The sequence below is a fragment of the Ciconia boyciana genome, chromosome 1 (assembly GCF_034638445.1).
Source record: "Ciconia boyciana chromosome 1, ASM3463844v1, whole genome shotgun sequence".
Taxonomy (NCBI): domain Eukaryota; kingdom Metazoa; phylum Chordata; class Aves; order Ciconiiformes; family Ciconiidae; genus Ciconia; species Ciconia boyciana.
In genome coordinates, this window is record NC_132934.1 from 133,499,128 (window position 1) to 133,518,827 (window position 19,700).

General features: G+C 39.2%; 1 protein-coding gene across 1 annotated transcript in view; it reads left to right on the forward strand.

Moving 5' to 3' along the window:
• The window catches only part of MAP7D2 (MAP7 domain containing 2), an 85,336-nt gene that overhangs the window by 49,637 nt on the left and 15,999 nt on the right, over positions 1–19,700 (forward strand). The window contains exons 3-8 of the mRNA XM_072849033.1: positions 1,756–1,919; positions 9,851–9,965; positions 12,933–13,043; positions 14,354–14,476; positions 17,378–17,526; positions 18,639–18,766. Coding sequence (XP_072705134.1) covers positions 1,756–1,919; positions 9,851–9,965; positions 12,933–13,043; positions 14,354–14,476; positions 17,378–17,526; positions 18,639–18,766 — 790 coding nt within the window. The remainder of the gene's footprint in view (positions 1–1,755; positions 1,920–9,850; positions 9,966–12,932; positions 13,044–14,353; positions 14,477–17,377; positions 17,527–18,638; positions 18,767–19,700) is intronic.

The following is a 19,700-nucleotide window of genomic DNA, read 5'->3' on the forward strand; positions in this document are numbered from 1 at the left end:
ACCTGACAATACCTATCAGAAGGAATTGTCAGTGTTTTATGACTTCGTAAAATTTAAGCTAGGCGTATATTTTTGAGGAAATATCACCTAAAACAGTATGGATACCTGTGAAAAGAATCATAGGAAAGTGTTTCACCTACTTACTCAGAAGGTAATCTTAGCACAGTCTCTGGACACCTCACTTTATTTTTGGTTTTTATCAACTCCAGCATGGTGTTTCCACCTGCTCAACCTGATGTGGCTAGTAGTCGTTAACAATTAACAACTGGCCACTTGTCTTCCGCTGTCTCTGAGGTAACTCTTCATCTGTTGACAAGTCTGATTCTTCATGCTTTCAAGTCCAGGCTCGCCTGCAGCACTGACGCCCCTCTCATACTGCCCTGTCCTGGGGGTGGGGGGGACGAATAGTGAATTCTCATAAGGCGAAAGGGGAAGACGACATCAACTGTATTTCTAACAAGAATGATGTAGAAGGTGTTCTGTAAAGCAGGCTGGATGTGAGGAAGAAGTGTTTTAGGAGGATCCAGTATTCAAGGGAAAGAAATGCAACTGTTGGAAAAGGATCTGGTGTTGGAGGGACTCTGGCTTTAAACCAAGGGCTTGAGGGTGGAGTGGGGCTAAGAGGGACTGCAGGTCATGGCTGTGGTTAAAGAGCCTGTGGGCAGGAGCTGAGGGGAAAAAGGCTGATCCGAGAAGGTTGCTGGGCAAGAGTCTAGGACTGATGGGAAGATACTGAGAGAGAGTTAGAAGGGCGAAAATTTGCTGTACAAGGAAACAAGAACTGAAAAAGCAGACTGAGGCTGAACAGGTGAGCAGGATGAAGAACTAGCTCTTGTATAAACAGTGTTAATTCTGGCTTTCCCTAACTTTCAAGTTCTTAGCCTGGCAACTGTGAGAATATTCCTTGTTTGATATCAGCTGTCTGTGTGTTGGTATGTGACATTACAGGCTTGTGTGTATATAGGCATGCTTACTGAACTCCTCTTTCCTGCCTTTTTATGGAATATGCTTGCATGAGAAGTGGATTTTTCCTCATGATTTGTCATGTCAACTTCTACTGCTTGTTCTCCTACGTAAACCTGAAGCAACAGTCCTGTATGTAATGTTGCAGTCTGAATTTCTGTAACAACAAGCTAATGTCTCAAGAAGATGATTATGACTCCAGTTGGAATAAACAACTGGGCAAACCCTCAATAACAGAAGTGACTTTTTTTCATGCAAAGAGGCAGAAGAAGATAACAATGTAGCACCAAATTATGAACAGAATGGTGTCTTTCAAAGCTTCATAGGAAATTTAGTGTATGTTGTTTTCAGGTATTTATTTTGAAGGCAGCCCCATAATGGGAAGCACAGTTTTAAAGAAATTCCAAGGGCTTTTGCTTCAACGTATATTACTGATTCACTTTAAAACCTACTGGGAACACTTGTTATGCCTGAAAAAAGAATTTGGCTTTAAGCTACAGAGGTATTTGAAACAGACAAAAAAGGATTAACTATTCTGTACAGTGTTTTTACATAAGTAAGGGGCACAAACTGTCACCTTGTGTACAAAGGGCTTCCCTGTTTGTTTATTGAGCAAATCACTTAGATTTACTAATCATTCCAGCACTTCTGTGCACTGTATTTTTTATCTTAGTGGACTAAAACCCTATGTACTTGTATTTGTTGTTTTACACTATTGTGTCATGTTATCAAATAATTTTAAAGCGGAAGAAAATTTGCATAAAGTGAAATGCACCTTTTTCTCTGCCTAAGCTGCTAGGGAACAGCAGATACTGGAGAAGGAGAGAAGAGCAAAACTTCAATATGAAAAGCAAATGGAGGAGCGATGGAGAAGACTGGAGGAACAGAGGCAGAGAGAGGAGCAGAAGAGAGCAGCTGTTGAAGAAAAACGGAGACAAAAGCTTAAAGAGGAGGAGGTAAGGTCCACTGGGAGATGTACGGCAGAGCAACTCTGTATGGTGGCGTTAAATGTAGCTGAATATTGATGTGAGTTAAACATTGATCTCTTCCCCCTCCCCCCTTTTTTTTCTTTTCTTGGCCCAGAGGCATGTGAGCATTACTTTGGGAACTGCCATCACCACAGCTATAAGTACTCTACTACTGCTTGTACATCAAAAACACTTTCCACAGCTTTTTTTGTCTCTTGATTTTTGTCTAATCTTGCAGAATAGTCACCTACTTAGGCTAACGTATCTGGGACTCTGTCAGACGATAAAGCACCAGCTTTCCAGAAGATAGTTTTTAAAGATGGGTGTTTTCCTAAAAGCAAAGATTTTTCTTACTGTTTTGTTTACTGTCCATGAAACTGAAATAACATTTATGAAAATGTGTTGTTTTGTTTTTCCTCAGTGACATAAAATCAGAAATTCTTCACTGCTTTGAGTAAGGATCTAGCTGGTTTAAAATTCTAGCACAGAACACAATTAAACATATATCTTTTGAAGCATCTTCATACCCTTCCTCTCTTCTACTCTCCCTGCTGAGATTGCTTAAGGTTCTTTTTTGCTCTAGCGAGTCCAATTTCTGATGCAGATCTCTGAATGCGGGGTGTGTGTGTGTCTCTCCACATGACATTCTGTAGAAAACGCTAGCACTGCTACTGCAACTGATAAAGAATTAATGATTTTTGGAAAAGGGGGCAGTGGTTTAAAAAAAAAAAAAGCCCAAAAGAAGATATTTCCCTAGTTCCTAGATAAAAAGGCTCTAGAAATCCACACTTATTAACCTTCCTTCCCTCCCGCCCCCCGTCTTTTGATCAAAATCTTTTTGCAAAAGAGGTAAAACACTTCTGCATGGGATCAGAATAACATACTACTGTCCATTGAAATTTTTTTGTTGTTTGATTTTTCACTTTAACCCAAAGAGAAGATTGTAGCCTGCCATTCCTCTTTCAGCTGTAACATACTGATTGTGGCTTCTGCATAATAGCTGAGAACTTACTTTAAAATATTTTGTCATGTGGTTTGTTTCAAATTTTGGTAATAAAAATGGCAAAAACCAGAAACACAGTGTAGGAGGTCTCTCTCTGTCTGTGGTAACATCATTGACCCTGACATGCTCCTTCCCCAGTATTTCCTGCTGTAATAATCTTTTGCAGCTAAGCAAAATTGATCTCCTTTATGGGGATTGTAAGGGAAAGTGGCAAGCACAAAAACTTCCAAAACCCTGTCCTCAAAATTTGCTCTGGAGGAGGGCGGGGAGGGGAAGAGGTGTAGGAAGAGTGAGCAACTGTCTGCTTTCCCTGCCTGCATGGTTTGTCTGTGCTGGAGAAATTACAGCAGGGTTGTCGGAAATAAGAGAGGCTGTGCCAGGTCAGACCTAAAGGATCTGTTCAGTGGGGACCCCATCTCCTGTAGTGGCCTCCTGCACTTGCCCAGAGATAGTCGTTAAGAGGCTGAGCACACAGTGATGTTTCTGCCAAGCATCAGCAAGCCTGTTACAGCTGCACAACACCCCGTACGTGTGATGGGAGACTTCAATGGCGGGAGAAAGGCTGCCTCTGCGTGCTTGGTCATAATATAAATGCCACTCCTAGCTCTTCTCACTGAGCTGGTCCTTCAAGCTTGAACTGTCCAAAGCCTTCTGGGAGCCAAGGCAGGCCCCGGCCTGGCTCATTTCCTTTCCCTTCCCTTTCCTTTCCTCCCTCCCCCTTCCCCCAGGGTGAGGAACCTGAGAGAAGGCTATGTGGGCAGGAGGACAGGAGAGGATGCTTGTTTGGGGATGGATTAGACCTGGTGGGAGGAGACATCTGGGAGCCTTTGAAGGAGAGGAGGGTACATAGGGGAATAATCTGTAGAACAGGGGAGGATGAGGGAAGAAGGAAACTGGGAAAAGGAGACACCACCACCTCTTGGCTTCCCTTCATGCTTATTTGTCATTCCCTCATTTCTTGAATTCCACTTGAATTCTACTAAAGGATCTGCCAAATCCCTCTGCCCCCCCCCAGCTCTTCTGATGAGCCCCTCAAACCCCTATGCGTAGTAACAGTGGAGGTCTGAGTAAGGATGGTGATGAAGTTGTAGCTCCCTGGGAATTGCAAGTTACTCACTGCTTGTGAGTCATTCTGGACATTTGAGGCCACCTTTACTGGAAGAGCTTTGAACCTGTATTTCCCACACCTGGGGGCCAGGGGCGGTGTACCCTGGCCAGCGAGCCACTATACTGCAGTGTGTCCTTGGTGTTTCTCCTTTTAACATTGGTTTACACTGGGTGGGGACTGGAGCACCCATTTTACCTGCTCATCAGCTGTCTGAAGTGCCAAGTAGAGAGATTGTCTTCCTTGCTCTCTGCCTTATAGGTTGTCCTTTATATCTTCCTTAAGTCTTTTTTCCTTGCTTTTTTAACACAGCAGAAGGCAGTGCATATTTGTGATAAGAACAGGTTATATAAATCTCTCTCTAGAAAATATTGTTGTTGCATCTGTAAGAGTTTTAGAGATGAATGGCTTTTAAACTGTGGGGACTTGGCTTCCTACATCAGAGCATCCTCTGCTTGGCTCTTTTGCTTGCAAAGGACTCCTCAAAGAGAAGGTGGCTAAAGTTCAATTTATTTTACTTGCTTTTTCCCCTCTGCAGTGCCAGATAAGAGATGGTGGTTTTGAAGTCTATGTTGATGGGAATTGAGGTGTTCTGGCAGAGTCCTCCTCTGGGGCAGCTGGAGCTTGTTGCAGAGCACAGTGGAAGTGTGTCCAATTCCTCGGACAGGAACCAAATAAATGTGTCTGAAAATTGTCCTGTCTACATTAACTGGACCTTTTTTATCTGTAGAGGTCTTCAGTAGCACTGCCCTTCCCTCCATATTACTTTTAAAGCTGCCCACTTCCTTTAGGAAAAGCAGTCCCTGAGCCTTGAGGAAAGAAGCATGTTGTTCAACAGAAGCTATTAGAGTTGCTTTTAACAGTAAGTAGCCAGTGGCTTTAGGACTGGATAAAAGCAAAGCTAGTCCTTGTTTAGTTAAAATAATTTTCTCCCTTTCCCTATCTTGAACTTCCATGTGACTTGGAAATACCTTGCAAATAAATGTCTAGCTGTACACAGGGTATTGGGAAGTATCTGTAGAAGCTGTGGTGGTGTTCTGCTGCTGTATTCCATAAGACAATATGAACATCACTTGTACGGGCCATATCAAGGATGCTAGTGCAGATAAGAGCAATAACATCCATCTAGTCAAAGATCAATTTTTAATAAAACCATCAGATTTTGTTAAAAAGGAAATTGATAAAATTAGTACTGATCCTACCAATATACTAATGTTTAAATGAACCGCTCCTGGTAGACGGCATCCAATCTAATCTAGCACTCGGACTGGAAAGATTGATTTAACAACTGCTAAATGGAAAAGAATATCCTGCAGCTCTGGAGAGATTGTTTTGGTGCACATGTACTATTAGGTACATTTGTAAAAAGTATGCACTTGAACACAAGGGAGTGAAAAACTCTCAAGATGTTATAGCGTTAATTACTTACTATATTATAATTCAAAGTTAATTACTTTTTGAATTATAATGTATGGAAATAATAACCACTTTCCAAACATCTTTTGGCAATTTACATACTGAGTGGAATTCAGTTGCACAAATAATACAAAAGTTTTGCTGCAAACTGTTTCAGATTGCTGTGCAAGCAGTCTCTCAATTTGCTGTGCGGTGGACATGAGGAGAAGAGTTTAGTCCTCATTACGACACCAACCATCCTCTACTCCCCCCTTGCCATTACTTGCTTCTGCAGCTTCCAATGTACCTTAATGCAGAGCCTTCATTTGTCCCATGTTGGTCTTTGATGCACACACCCTTAATAAATTTTCCCTTTCTACACACCCGTAATTGTAATTGGTTGAGAGTAGAAATTAATTCTATTCAGAAGGGTAGTTAAATTTAAAAATACTGTATTGCTTTTTAATGCATTCTTTAAATAGAAAATAACAGAGCTCTTTTGTTGCTATGTGGAAGAGCCACTCAAAAGATGAAGCCAACCGATAATATCAGGAAACAGTGAGCTACTTACATACAGGGCTGATGAATATATAAAGTGAGGAGGAAGAGGGGTTTGGGGCTCTTAGATGTTTGTATTGTAGGTATAAGGCAGATTGTTTTAGAATTGTTTGCACAAATTACTTGAAGTCATAATATTTGTAAAATGAATTTTTTCCTTGTTTTGACATCTCTGTCATTTTACATAGAGAAAAGGAAAGTGCTTCAGTCAAATTACTTGTATGCTCACTATTGGTTTTTTGAGTTTGTTCGGTTTTGGTTTTGTTGGGGGTTTTTTGGTTTTGGTTGGTTGTTTTTTTTAATTCAGACAGTGCAAATGTTTGTTCTTTTGCTTAGTCTGAGGAAAACCTGGATGAATAACTATGCATTTTGGAAAGTAACATGTATATTTTAGATACTAGCAGTAGATGGCTCTCTTTTTATGGTTTTACTCATTCTTAATTTAACCTATATGCAAAGCTTGTATGTCATCGTTTTTTGTGGAAGCTCACTATATCTTTAGGGCAGAGATTATTTCCTCTATCTAGAGTTCCCAAATGAGGGTCACATGGATAGCTTGGTATGTTTTTAAGAAGGTACTTCATCTATAACATCGGCAGGAAGGGTTTTGCACATTGTTCGCGGATGGAATGCTTTGTCTTGTTCAGTTTTCGTCACAGACCAAATTATTAATGTACGAGTTGTTTATGCCATGCTTCCATGTGTCTTATTGTTTTCTTTGGCTTTTTAGTTTTGTGCTAACTTAAAATGTTTTTTAAATAACTATCCTTTCTTTGTGAAAAAAGGCCTTCATACTGTTCTTTATCCAAGCTATATCTGCAGGGTTTCATGATGTTTAATAATAATGTTTTATAGTGCTTTAATGAAAGGCTCTTTGCAAATGAAAATGAATGATCCTCTCCACATCACGTAGTGGAAGATTTCAACCTCGGATTGTAGGAGCATGGGCTTTCAAATATGTATGAAAATAATTTAATTTCTTTAATCTATTTCATCATGCATTTTATTCTTAAAACAGCACTTTCATAGTAGGTGGTATAAGTGTATTCTGTGGTTTGCAAACTACAGAATATTGCTGGTCCTTGCTCCAAGCAGCTTTAAAAAATAACCAAACATAAATCACCCAGATAATTGAAACTTGACTGCTTTCATCTTATCTTTTTTGATTAATGTATAACAATATTAATTAGATATGGAAAGAAAGAAAGATTCTGTATAAGTGTATGCTTTAATGAGAAAGAAATGGGAGGGTCATTTTCCTTTGTAAAGAGTGTGGGTAGAAAGGTATATTGGGGCAAGACGCATAGTAGAAGAATGTCATGAAAAGAAGCAGCCTGCAGAGAAGAACGGGTGATGAAATAGGAGGTGAGGTTTGGCAAGAGTAAGTACAGAAAAGGGACTCAGAATTAAATTGATGTTGGGAGGTGGGAAGTTAAAAAGGCAAAAAGTGTGAACTTGAAATGCAAAGCTAGCACACACAGGTTTTAAATGTGAAAATTGCATCATCGAGTAGTAAGAGAAGAAAGACTGTAGCAAACTATATCTGAGGGGAGTGACTTTGGGTTCCACAGCCTGAAAGATTGCTTTCTTTTCATGCCCAAAATATGGACATAGAAGTGATAGGGTATTCAAAACTGGGGGGGGGGGGGGTCTGTGCAGTTGCAGAAGAGGCTGTGCTTGAGCTTTGTGACGCTTCGTGCGTTTGCTCTGTAGGGAGAAAAAGGAGGAGGAAAAGAGGCAGAGCGCACATTTGCGTGCCTGCATGGACACTGATGGCACTGACTAGACAGAATGGCGGAGAAAAGGGGGAGGGAGGGCAGGGAAGCAGCTGCCTGCTTTCAGTGGTCTTTGAATGGTGTTACCTGATAGACCGTGAGATAAGGACATAGAAGGGAGACAAAACTGAAGTAAGAGCTCAAACACATGACTGAAAGATCGTCTTCCTGGAGATGGCAGCACAAATTGTAACAGCAGGGTGGGTCACCTGGCTGAAATGTAACAGGGTCGCTCTTTTTCACTCTTTGTATGGAGGGTAGTATAATGGAATTCTTTATGGTACAAGTAATTTGTAATAAAATTAAGAGAAGAAAGCTTAAAGACAAAAGGTAGTGGCTTGCTGTTGAAATTGATGGATAATTGGCAGCAGGGTTGGATGAGGTGGAAAAAATGAGGTCAGAAATAAATTACTGGAAGTCATGGTAGTAGGAGAGATTTTTCAAAGACGTGGAAGAGACCAAAAGTATATTGCATATAACCAGATCGTGAGGGGGCATCTGGCATTGTAGAAAGCCAGTGCCCATGGACAGAGCCCCAGGAAGGTAACACGAAGTTTACAGGTATGTGCATAAAAGTTCTAGGTGTGGTAGTTACTGGAGGTGCCTGATGTTAGGGTCTGATCTGCTGAAAGAGCTCCATCAGAGACAACAGGCTGAACATCAGTGCAGAGACTGAAGGAGACACGCTTGAAGAAAGACTGAAATTATGTAGTAAAAGATCTTGGGGAAGGGGAATAGGAAACCTAGACCAAAGTCACAGATGAGTGAGAGAAAGTAATCGGTCCAAGAGATGCAGGAGAGGTTTTCCATGGAGTTGATCTGAGCTACCAAAAGATATTGGAGACAGAGCAGGGGATTGCTAGAAATCGAAGGGGATATGATGTAATCACAGAAGCCTGCAACATCAAGAGTTTGAAGTGGATAGAGTAGGAGTTTTATACTAGACCAGAAGGACATAGCAAAGGTAGTAAGCAATAGGACCAAAAATACTAATAGGGTCAAAGGGCTAAAAACCATTGGGGCAGGAGTTGGAGGCAGCAAGAGTAGACTTGTCTTTCACAGTAGGGGTTGGGTGAGGGTGAAGAAGTTGCCAGATGTGAATGAGGGTACTGGGGGGAGGAAAGGAAGAGGGTGGTAGGTGATGGAACGATGGGTGGAGAAGAACCAGGTTTTATCTGCTTGAAAGCAGGAAAAGAAAAGGTGCAAAGATCATTGCCACTACAATAAACCACTGAGAAACTAGCAGAGGGAGGAGGTGGGAACAAAACTAAGTGGGGGTCTTTGAGTGAGAGTTAGGAGGTGGCAGAGAGGGAATAAGGCGACCATATATAGCTGTGAGTTAAAGGTAGAGCAGGATTTGGGGAGGGAAAGAATCTCCTTCTTTTTCTTCCCCATCTGAAAATCCTAAGTCATCAAGCTATGGAGAAGAACATGGGGGTGGAGGGGAAAAAAATAAATCTCAGAACAGCACAATCTGGGCATGCACTAAAAAAATACACAGGGGGAAAAAATCAGAATCTCTTAAATGCCTAGACTGTAAAGAACATAGTGGAAGAAAGGAGGGAGTTTTTGTAAAAATAAATAAATAAATTGGGCATCCTGCAAAGTAACCTACTTTGGGTTTGAAGTGATCATTTATCTGCGTGGCTAGGAGGAGCCACTGGCATTGCAGCAATTTAGCTGTGCTCAGAAAGGGATGGAAAAAAATCCTGAGGTCTGCATAGACAAGAAGGAGTTAATGCTTGTCGAGCATTATTCTTATACAAATTAAGTCCAGAGCACAGCAGCAGCCTCACCAGCAGGAGCAGATGCTAGGCAGTGATGCAACCTGTGTTATTTACTTAGGCCTCTGTAGTGACCTCAGTGGCTTGCAGACAAAGGATACACATATCTGGAGGTAGGTAGCATGCTGATACCTTCTTTATTCAGTCCTTTTTCTTTTATTGCAAACAAGCTCCTGTAATCATCTTGTGTGGAGCAACAGGGGAACTGTGTATTTTTTAGCATGGTTTCACAAGGAGGAAAAAAAGCACCCAAAGAACTGATTCAGATTTGGTTTCTGGTTTTGTACCAATATAACCAGGAACGTTTAGAAGCCATGATGCGTCGGTCCCTTGAACGCAGCCAGCAGCTGGAACAGAAGCAGAAGCGATGGTCCTGGGGAGGAGCACTGGCTGCAGGCTCAGGAGGGAGAGATGGTAAGTGAAACAGGCTGCCTGCATTGCAGATCTTGAAGTGCAAAATGCATGAGGTTGTGGAGATAGTAAGGATGATGCATTTTATAGTTAGGGTGGTACTGTAGGGACTACTGCCTTGGGGCGTGAATAAATGCTTTGTAATTGCTTGCCAGGCTTCCTCTCTCTAATACCTTCTGGGGAGAAAGGTCACTCCTAACTTTAGGAATGCAGATAATTTTACTAGAGTAACCAGAATCTGTTTGGAGGATGCTCAATGCTAAAATGAAAATTTATGCTCTCTCTCCCTTATTCTCTTCCCCCGCATTGTCTTCCCACGCACACAGTTAGCAAATTTAATATTCACCAAAGGACTGAGTGCTGTCTAAGCCTTGCAGAAGATGATCTGGTTTTGTTTGGTACTTCTAAAAACTCGACGGGAATTTCTAGATGACTATGCAGCATGTGCAGTTTAAAATAGTTTGGTTTTTTTCCCCACATACTTTTTGTTGCTGTTCTTTTTGATTTGGCTTCAGAACAAATTCTTTTTATTACATAATCAGTCATGTACTGCTTTTATATTTCAAAAAGATGCATGTTTTCTGTTTTAAATCATAATTTATTTAAATTTGTCAGGTTTGAATAAACTGTTGTATGGGGAAAAATATCATGTTTGGGTGATGATGAAATATGACAGTTACTTTTTTTAAAAGTGTGTAAATATACTTAACTCTGAAAAGGCAAACTCTGTTTCACATCATAGTTTTAATGGTATGCCATCAAAAAAGCAAGGAAATTAAATATATATGATGATAATAAAAGGAGTCTTTGAGAAAGAAACCAGTTTCCTTGTGATGCAGTTTATGCTTAATTCCACCTCCCCCAACTTACTCAGTAATTTCTTTCACCTCTTTTTGCTCTGATTTCTCTGCTGTGTAGGTGAATCAGAAAATACCCCACCCCCTGTTCTAGGTTTAGCTGCCAACACCCTTCCTCCAGACCCTGTGACCTCTACTGCTCCTGCTGATTCCTTCAATGGTATTTCAGAGAATCACAGTACCATCCTGTCTCGTTTATAACTGTTCTAATCACTGTAATCCATCCACTGATCTTGTCCTTCCTAACCACTGTTTTCTTATTATTTCAGTCTGGTACTCTACAGCATTACCCTTAGCGATGTGGACCAAATGTCTTTTTGATTTCCTTTTAATTTTGCCATGGTGGAGCAGTGCATGCCTCGCATTCCACAGTAGAGGCATTTCATGGTTTTCTCACTAACTGTAGACTTCTACCGCTCAGATTCTCATCTCTGTTAATTCTGTGGGTGCTCTGTGTTTGTGTGTGTGAATATAATTACGCGTATATCTGACAGTTCTGATGGACATGCACAGGTACAGGTGGTGTTTAAAAAAAAAAAAAATTCAGTTGCACAATAAGAGAAAATGTGTTATGGAGATGGTGTTTCATCAAAACAGTCCTCTTTTTCCATCTCAAAAGCCTTTTTCTGCAATATTTTAAGAACAAGCAAATTTGGTATAAACAGCCATGCTATGTTTTCAGCCTCCTGAAGTGGATTTTGGCCTAGCTAGTATTTGTAATAAACTCAAGTAGTTGACTTTGTTTAGGCAATTGTGGTTTGTTTTCTTTTATATTGTTTAGTTATCTTCTTTCTTAAAATTATTATTCCCATAGAAGGACTGTACTATTCCCATAAAAGGACTGTGAAGTAGATGAGTCCTCCAAAATTAAGAATGGATTGCATATAGGATTTCTAATTTTGATTGCAAACGTACTTGGCATTTTGAAAATGTAATACAGCCTGTGCTTTTAAGAACTAGATTCCTTCTCTCCCCTCAAAGGCGGAGCTAGGCTTGGATATTACTCCTGCAGAATGCACAGTAAATGTTGTTCTGCCCACAATCTCACAGAACTGTTATTTCTGTGCAAACAGATTCAAATTTTTGTACTAGTTGCTCATGTACAAAGAGATTTGGATGTGCAACTGATGTTTTGCAGCATATCAGCATTATACGTGATTTTTTAAAAAAGCAAACATAGAGAATTGTATTGTTTACGGTAGTAGATGGAGGCAAATCTTGCAGACCCCACCGAGGCAATGTTTCGATGGATGTAATAGGGAATGCAGTAACTTAGGGACTGCAGAATTAGGGCCACATATATGTCTCTAGCTGAAAATATTTTTGGTTTTGAAAGAAATAAAATTCAAATTTAAGGGACAAAGCATCTATGCTTTTAGCTTCTGAGCATCATGCAGTGATCATCATATACTAGTAAGCTGTAGTAATACTTGAATAACATTTTTCTGTCATTCAGTTGAATAAATGGCAAGGTAGGAAATAGGTATTGTGCTCAAACAGACTTTGTCAAACAGTATTTCAGAAGAAAAATGAAAACTTGGGTTAGTACCAAAAAGCTGCTTTCTTTTTTCTTTTTTTTTTAATATTCTCAAGCACAAAAAGATAAAGCCAAATGGCTGGTGCCAGATCAGTTATTAAAACAGTGAGTTCTCATCATGTGAACACACAAATGTTGGTTATTTCATTTTTGTATTAGAATAATACCTGAGGTCTACCCCAGCTCTTCCAGACTGAAAGCAGAGAGGAGGGGGAATGGAGATGAGTTCAGAGTTGTCATGTGTACAGTTCGTTTTCTTTAGGTAACTTTCTGCTTGTGCTGGTATTGAATATCTTGTATCGAAATGGCTTCACTCATTCAGACCTGATATACAATTATTTGCCTGTGGCAGTATAAAAGATAGGCTGTCGTAAAACTGGAATGTTGAATTCACAAGCAGAAATGTCGCATGTCTTATAAAATACTGGTCCTCCAGCAGTCAGAAGGAGCTTATCTCATGCCTTATTCAGTGATATGATCAGTGGCAAGGGCCAGGAGTACAAATGCAAGGTTAATTTTGGGAGTTTATCAACACTGTGATGTGAATACAAATATCTTCAATGCGTCTCTCTGCAGCATGTGACAAACTTTCAGCTTCTACAATGAATCTGCCAAAGCAAATGGAATCGCCAATCAGTAAGCGCCTCTCCTCCTCCACAGCGGCAATAACACATTCCCCCGACAGAGGCAAGTGAATGTGCTGGTCTCCTACCAGCATAAACTCTCCTTCTGCTTAAAGCACTTCTTCTTGTCCATATAGCTATGTAACTGACTTATGTCTATTATTCAAAAGAACTCAAACATTTGGGGGGGTTGTAAGTTCATAAAATAAAATAGTTCTGCAGCCTGTCCCAAGTGCTGCCATGCTGGAGATCCTAGGCCAGTGACAAATGCTGTGGGGTTTTTTTAGTGATTCTTTTTCAATTTTTGATACTCCAGCAAATGGGGTTGTAAGTACATGTGACGACTGCAGCAATTTCCTATAACTGTACAGCTTGTGATCTTCCAGCCAAATAATGAAAAACAAGCAAACCAAACATGTGGCTCAACAATAGACACGGGTTGTACCGTGGGCAGAAGTCAGTCCAGTGAGCCACCGGGGAGACTTCAATCTGGTGACGAGAGTTGTAGAGCCCTTTAATTTGATTTCAAACCGTGATCCATCAGAGGCTCAGCAAAAGATGATCGTCTTGTGGGATTAGTGGTTACTAAACACTACAGAGAGGACTGAAGGGTTTACCCCACTGTGAACTCTTTTGAATTTTTCTTTGGGTTTTTTTGTGTGTCTTTTTTCCTTCCCCCCCCCCCCCCTTTAAACTCTAATGAGAAAAAAATTAACTGAAATAAGTGACAATGAAGGCCTATCTCTAGAATGAAAAGAGAAGGTAAATCTACTTTAATTTCTGACTTACTTAATGAAAACTCATCAATAGCTTTGAGGTTATTATGATAGATGGCTATATATATATGCATGTAATAGGAACATCTATAAATATCTTTCTTACATAGTTGACACTTATATTTATGGAGTAGGAAGGAATACAGGCATATTGTATAAATAAGACTTATATAATGCAGTGAGACTGCAAATTTTAAATGCAGTCCCAGTATGGTTGGCACACTAGTGAGTAGCTGCGCTGTTATACCAAATGTTTCACCTTTTCTGCTGGGGAAAAAGGCAAACCTTTTTCATGCTGAGTCATGAAAGCAACCATTTTGCAGAATAGAACATGCTTCTGTGTAAGAACAAAATGCAACATGGTCTTAACCGTACTATATTTATTGTACAGGTGGGAAAATAATTTAAAATGATGGAGAAACTAGAAACCTTTTTTCAGAGGGAATGAAAATTATCTTTAAATATTTTAAAACTCAAACACTTCAGGATTTTTTTCATTTCATTTAATCATTTCATCATTTTGTTTCAGTTATTTTAATGTAACATGGTTTTATTTCTTTGCATTTTAAATTTTATTTTATTTGCTCCCATCCTTCAGCTCACCGCATGCATCTTAGTCCAATGGAAAACTTTATTGTTTCTCGACTGCTGACTCCCACACAGTCATCTTTAGCCAGAAGCAGAAGTACACTAATGCTTTCTGAGCAGTACAATAATGCAGGTAAAAATGTGAATTACTCACTTTGAAACCGTTAAGGTATGTTTTTGGTTGCATTTGAGCAGTTGCTGAAAGAAATGGAGTACTATGAAACAAATGACAATTTACATGATAGTACAAACTCAGTGATGAACTAAGTTGTTTATGATAGCAGAGTGTATTTAAAAGCTTGAAAAAACACATTATCTTGTCTGTCTTGTTCTAAATGTCTTTTTAAAAAGAACATAGTTTAAAACAAACAAACAAAAAATTGAATTAACAAAATCACTAAAACCTAAGCCCATGGAAAACTGAATATATTCATTTAAGAAACAGTTTTTTAGACCAGTGCATGACACCTCTCAGAGGTTTTATTTGATATATTGTCATCCCCTTTCATATCCAAATAGTATGTAGAACAAAAATCCCAGTGCACCACTTGAGCCTTAATTATTTTTACTAAGGTTGCAGTTCTTTGCTGTTAATTACTTTTTGCCTTTAACTGTGTGACCATGTGTGTATACACGTATAAAATGATACTCACTTAGAGGAAAAACCAGACACACTGATAGGAAGGTGTCAGTTCCAGAAATTACTGATCTTTAAGAAACTAAAAATTAGGGATAATAGTTACTATTCCTATCTGTAAATGGCAGTCTAATAAAACCCTTATTTTGCAAACATCTGCAAAACTAATGTTTCCAGTCCTGCTAATACTTAGGCAAGTGCCTGACTTCCAGAGTAGTTCCTACTTGTAAAGCTACACCTAGTCATAGTGTTTGCTGAAACAAGGACAAAAGTTTAACACTTTTTCACTTTTATTAAAAACAACAAAAAAACCCCCTACCCCCAAATGCCTGTCTGCAAAAGGAAGCATTTTTTTCAAGGTAAAACTGGTTAGACAGTGTAAGTCTGAACGTCTTTATGATCAGTATTTTCATATGGCATCATTGAAATAGGCTCAGGTCCTGCATCTGTGCTTTTAATACAAAGCTATATAAAAATTAATTACAAAGTAAGCCTACTTTCCTTTGTGCATTACTTCTTTGTTGCAGTGCATAGGGACATTGGTATTGAATGACTCCAAAATTACTTCCCTTGTTTCTACATTAAAAGCAGCATCTGTTGGAAGCAGAAATGCTGTCATACAGTACTTGGCCAAAGAGAAAATTCCCGGCTTGCTTACTGCTCAGGGATCAACTACTGCTAAGACTGAACAAAAGCCAACTTGAAATTAGATCAGTATATTCTGCTTAAAATTTTGAGGGGAATTGCTGGGGCCACCTACAGAAGTTGTTTTTTGTGTTGTATTTGATATTGAAGAAATCAATAGGGATTTTCTTTGTCTCTCTCTTCATCACAGGATCTTTAAAGTAGCACTTTGGCGTGTCTGACAAGGATACAATTTGGTCTGCAGATTGCTTTTTCCCCCCCAGCTGAACCAGGAGTGCTGATTCTGGGAACAGCTCTCTGAACCAGCATCCTCTTGTCATTTTCTCGCAAGGCAATCAGGCTGTAGCACAGGTTGCAAACAGCATCAATATTCAGAGTGGCCATTGATGGTTTTGCCAGTAATTGCCAGCAAAAGGGTTGAGGGAGATCTCCCATTTGTGGTATACTTCTCTCCGTGGAAGTAGTTTCCTGAACTGGGAAGAGGATTCTTCCTTTTCAAGAGCTCATACTGTGCATCGTGTCATTGTGTTGGGGTCAAAATTGCTCTGCTCCTGCATTTTCTGTAAGCTTAGAAATGAGGAGTCTCAATTTAAGACTCTTTCTCTAGGGCAATGCATTATTAATGCCACTCTGACAAACAGTTGTTTAGGCAAACAGTTGTTATTGGACAGATATAATCAATTTTTTTTTACAGTTGAAGTAAAAATACTTATCTTAAGCAGCATTTAAGTTTCTGAACATTTTTCTTAATATTCAGTGAACTTTTGCCAGCTTGCTGGAAAGTCAGTCAAAGAATACACAGGTCCAGTTAAACTTAAAAGCATACAAAAAGGCTTCATAAAAGATTTTACAGGACTGCCCCCAATTAAAAAAAAAAATTGGAAGTGTGAATTCCTTTACATTTGAGCGTAATTACTGCTTTTCCAAAGTCAATATCCTTTTTGACTTCAGTTGAATAAGATTGGAAACACACTGTCACATGGTTGCGATTAATATCTGTCTCTTATTAATAAAGTATATACTGTGTTGATAGTTCTATATGTACGTGAAAGTTTCATCTTAGAAGGCAATATGAACAAAAACAGGAGTAAAGTACCCCATTTTAAAAACTCCTGTTCATATGGCAAATAAAAAAATACCCACAAAGAGTTGCCCTGAAAGCTGTAATGCATGTGTCACATTCAAACTGATGTCTACCACAGATAATAACTGAAATACCTACAGCAGCATTTAGTTTAGGTTTGGGTTTGTTTGGGTTTTTTAAAATGAAGTATTAATTTGAAAAGCAATTAGGGTATTTAGGAACCTTTGCCATGTTTAGGCTTTAAAAAAAAAAAAAAAAATCCCTACTCTTCTGTCACCTATCCTGTTTTGCAGTATTTGTTCAAAAGTCACCCAACTAGAATTGTTTGATTACTCTTTTTATCATATGCAAAGGAAGCTGGACTTTTTAGAAGATAAAAGAATCGCAGTCATAGTCAGGTGATTCAAAAGGTATATGGGTAAGAGAGATATTTCAGAGATACTTTAAAAAAAATTTTAAATCCTATAAAATGTTACTTTCAGTTGAGGTGTTTTTAGTAAACATGGGACCATGTTGAATGTGTTATATAATGTCATCTTTTGAAACGCTTTTAAAAAAACCTTGAAAACTACCTTTGAACATTATAACATAAAAGTATGCTGTTTTCTCCTCTCCTTTACTTCCTCTGTGCTCCCTTTTGCTCTTGCTATTGTACTATAACTCTTTAGTATTCCATATCTGTCCTCGTGTAGCACCAGCTAGTCCTCTTAAATCTCCCTACAAGCCTTCCCCCACCCGAAGCACAGACAGAAAGAAGGCAACTTCACCCTCCACTTCTGATGCCATGAAAGGGGCGGCTGCAGCTGAAGTTACTCAGGTGGGTTTGCAATGGTTTTGATTTCACTCCTGGGTAAACTGATGCGGCTTCTGGTTGTTATCTTTCCCTTTACATTCATAAAAATAAAGTGCTACCCCTGTTGTAAGAAACAGCAGTAAGAAAGTAAGCCTTCTGTGCATCTGCATGCTTTCGTGCTCCTGTTTAGCAGCATTTTAATATCTTCCTCCTCCTGTGAATCAGTGTCGAGCACTGGTATTTGGAACAGCAACACCTTTATTTTCAGGGAACTGAGATTTCTGGCACTGGTGTGTGTTTCTGGACTTGCCTGTAACTTCTGAGAATGGGGATGACAAATAGGATCTCTCTACTGAATATGACTATCCAGTCTTGCTGGTTAATTAGCAAGCTTCACATATTTCGGAAACTTGCCAAGTGTATTGACAATGCCTCTGTTTCATACCAATTGCTTAACTCTTTCTGTGGACATTTTTAATGCTGTTTGCATAAAAGATGCATTATTGATCCACTGTAGTTTCCAGAAAAACAGGCAAGTCATTCACCTTCACTGAGTCTACACGATGTGAGGCGTGTTTTAAAAAAATTATGCTAGGGCTGTAAAATTCACATAAGGTCCTTTGTCGTGTAATAGTTAATAGTGGGGGATTCATGCCATCTAAATTAGATGCAAGTGAGAGTGGGCTCTAAATTAGATGCAAGACCAAAGTGGGAGCTAAAGATTTGTGTAGTATCTTTTTTAGGTGTGATTCACAACATTACATCCAGCAGCATTGCTGCAAGATGCCTGGGTGCACTACCTACCACGTCTTGAGGTGTTGCAGGAGCATATAGATGATTTTGAAAACTCCACCCAGTGCCACTGCACCTCCCAAGAACTCTTGGAGAGGCTCTGATGTGGTGTTATTTATCTGCAATTTGTATACTGTGTCAATGCAAGACATGGTTGGGTTTTTTTATGTCTATGTAAGATAAAAAAACTATGCATCTCAGTTGTGAGCTGGTGTCTAAAACGCTTTTATCTTAAACAGATTTGTGTAACATACATTTATATACCATCTTGTTCATAACGCTATTAAATATATTTTTGATGTCTTGGTCCTAGTTATGGAAACTAAAATGAACTGTGTTTCTAGACTGAGAAGATAAAGAAAGAGAAGCGACCCGCAACACCTGGTTCATCATCTGGTATGGGATCTCCTTTAAGAAGATCTGATTCTCCTGCTGCCATGTCCAGAAGATCTGCATCACCTGCGACGCCTAAGTATGCCTTTCTTATTAGTGGTCTAATATGCTGTGACCTTCTTGTTACCTATAAAGGAGACATAGATTCTTGAGGAACTTCCTTTGAAGTGTTGTGTAAAATCTAGTTAGAGTTATACGTCCTCCCATATGTGTATGTGTGTGGGGGAGAGAGAGAGATGTAGATGAACAGATATAATATATGTAAAATTGTGTTAGTGGTCACTAGAGACACTTCTCTGCCTTTTCTCAGTCTTTTGAAACTATCGCGGTACATTTCACAATTCATGTGAAATTTTATTTAACATTTCTTTTTAAACATGCTTTTGTTTTATTTGGTTTTGAAGAAACTGCCTAATGTGAAGAAATGCACAGAACATGAATACTAACTAGAAATTACAGCATTTAAAATATGCATTTCCTGTTGCTGGCATGACTATCTGGTTCCATAAATATACTTAACTATGTGTCATCTAAACCATTGGTTTTAATTTTTGCTTATTTGCAGACCTCTGTGGGTTTGTTGCTTTTTGTTGTGGGTTTTTTTTTCATGCAGAGTTGTGGACCTATAGCATATCTGAGCTTACTAGCAATTGAGTTGCTTTTTTAAGTTGTCTTTTGCAGACACTCAAAACTGTAGCCCATGTACCACAGCTTGCAATTCACAAGTCTAAGCAAAAGTATCTTCAGCTTTCTTAGAACAGGGTATTAAGTCTGGCTCAAATGCCAAAGTATGCTAAAGTAGTCATGGTCTACAGTAGTTGTCTGATTTTGTTTTGGTTTTTTTCCCTAGACTCTGTTCATAGGTCCTGCTTCTGTCTTGAAAACTATCTCCTTTTGCCTGAATTTCTTTTTTTTTTTTTTAATCTGAACCTGGCCATATTCTGAACCAGTCTTGATGATGCCCTTTCTGATAAATGTCTTCTTCAAAAACTAGCTGGTGTTCCTTTTCTGTT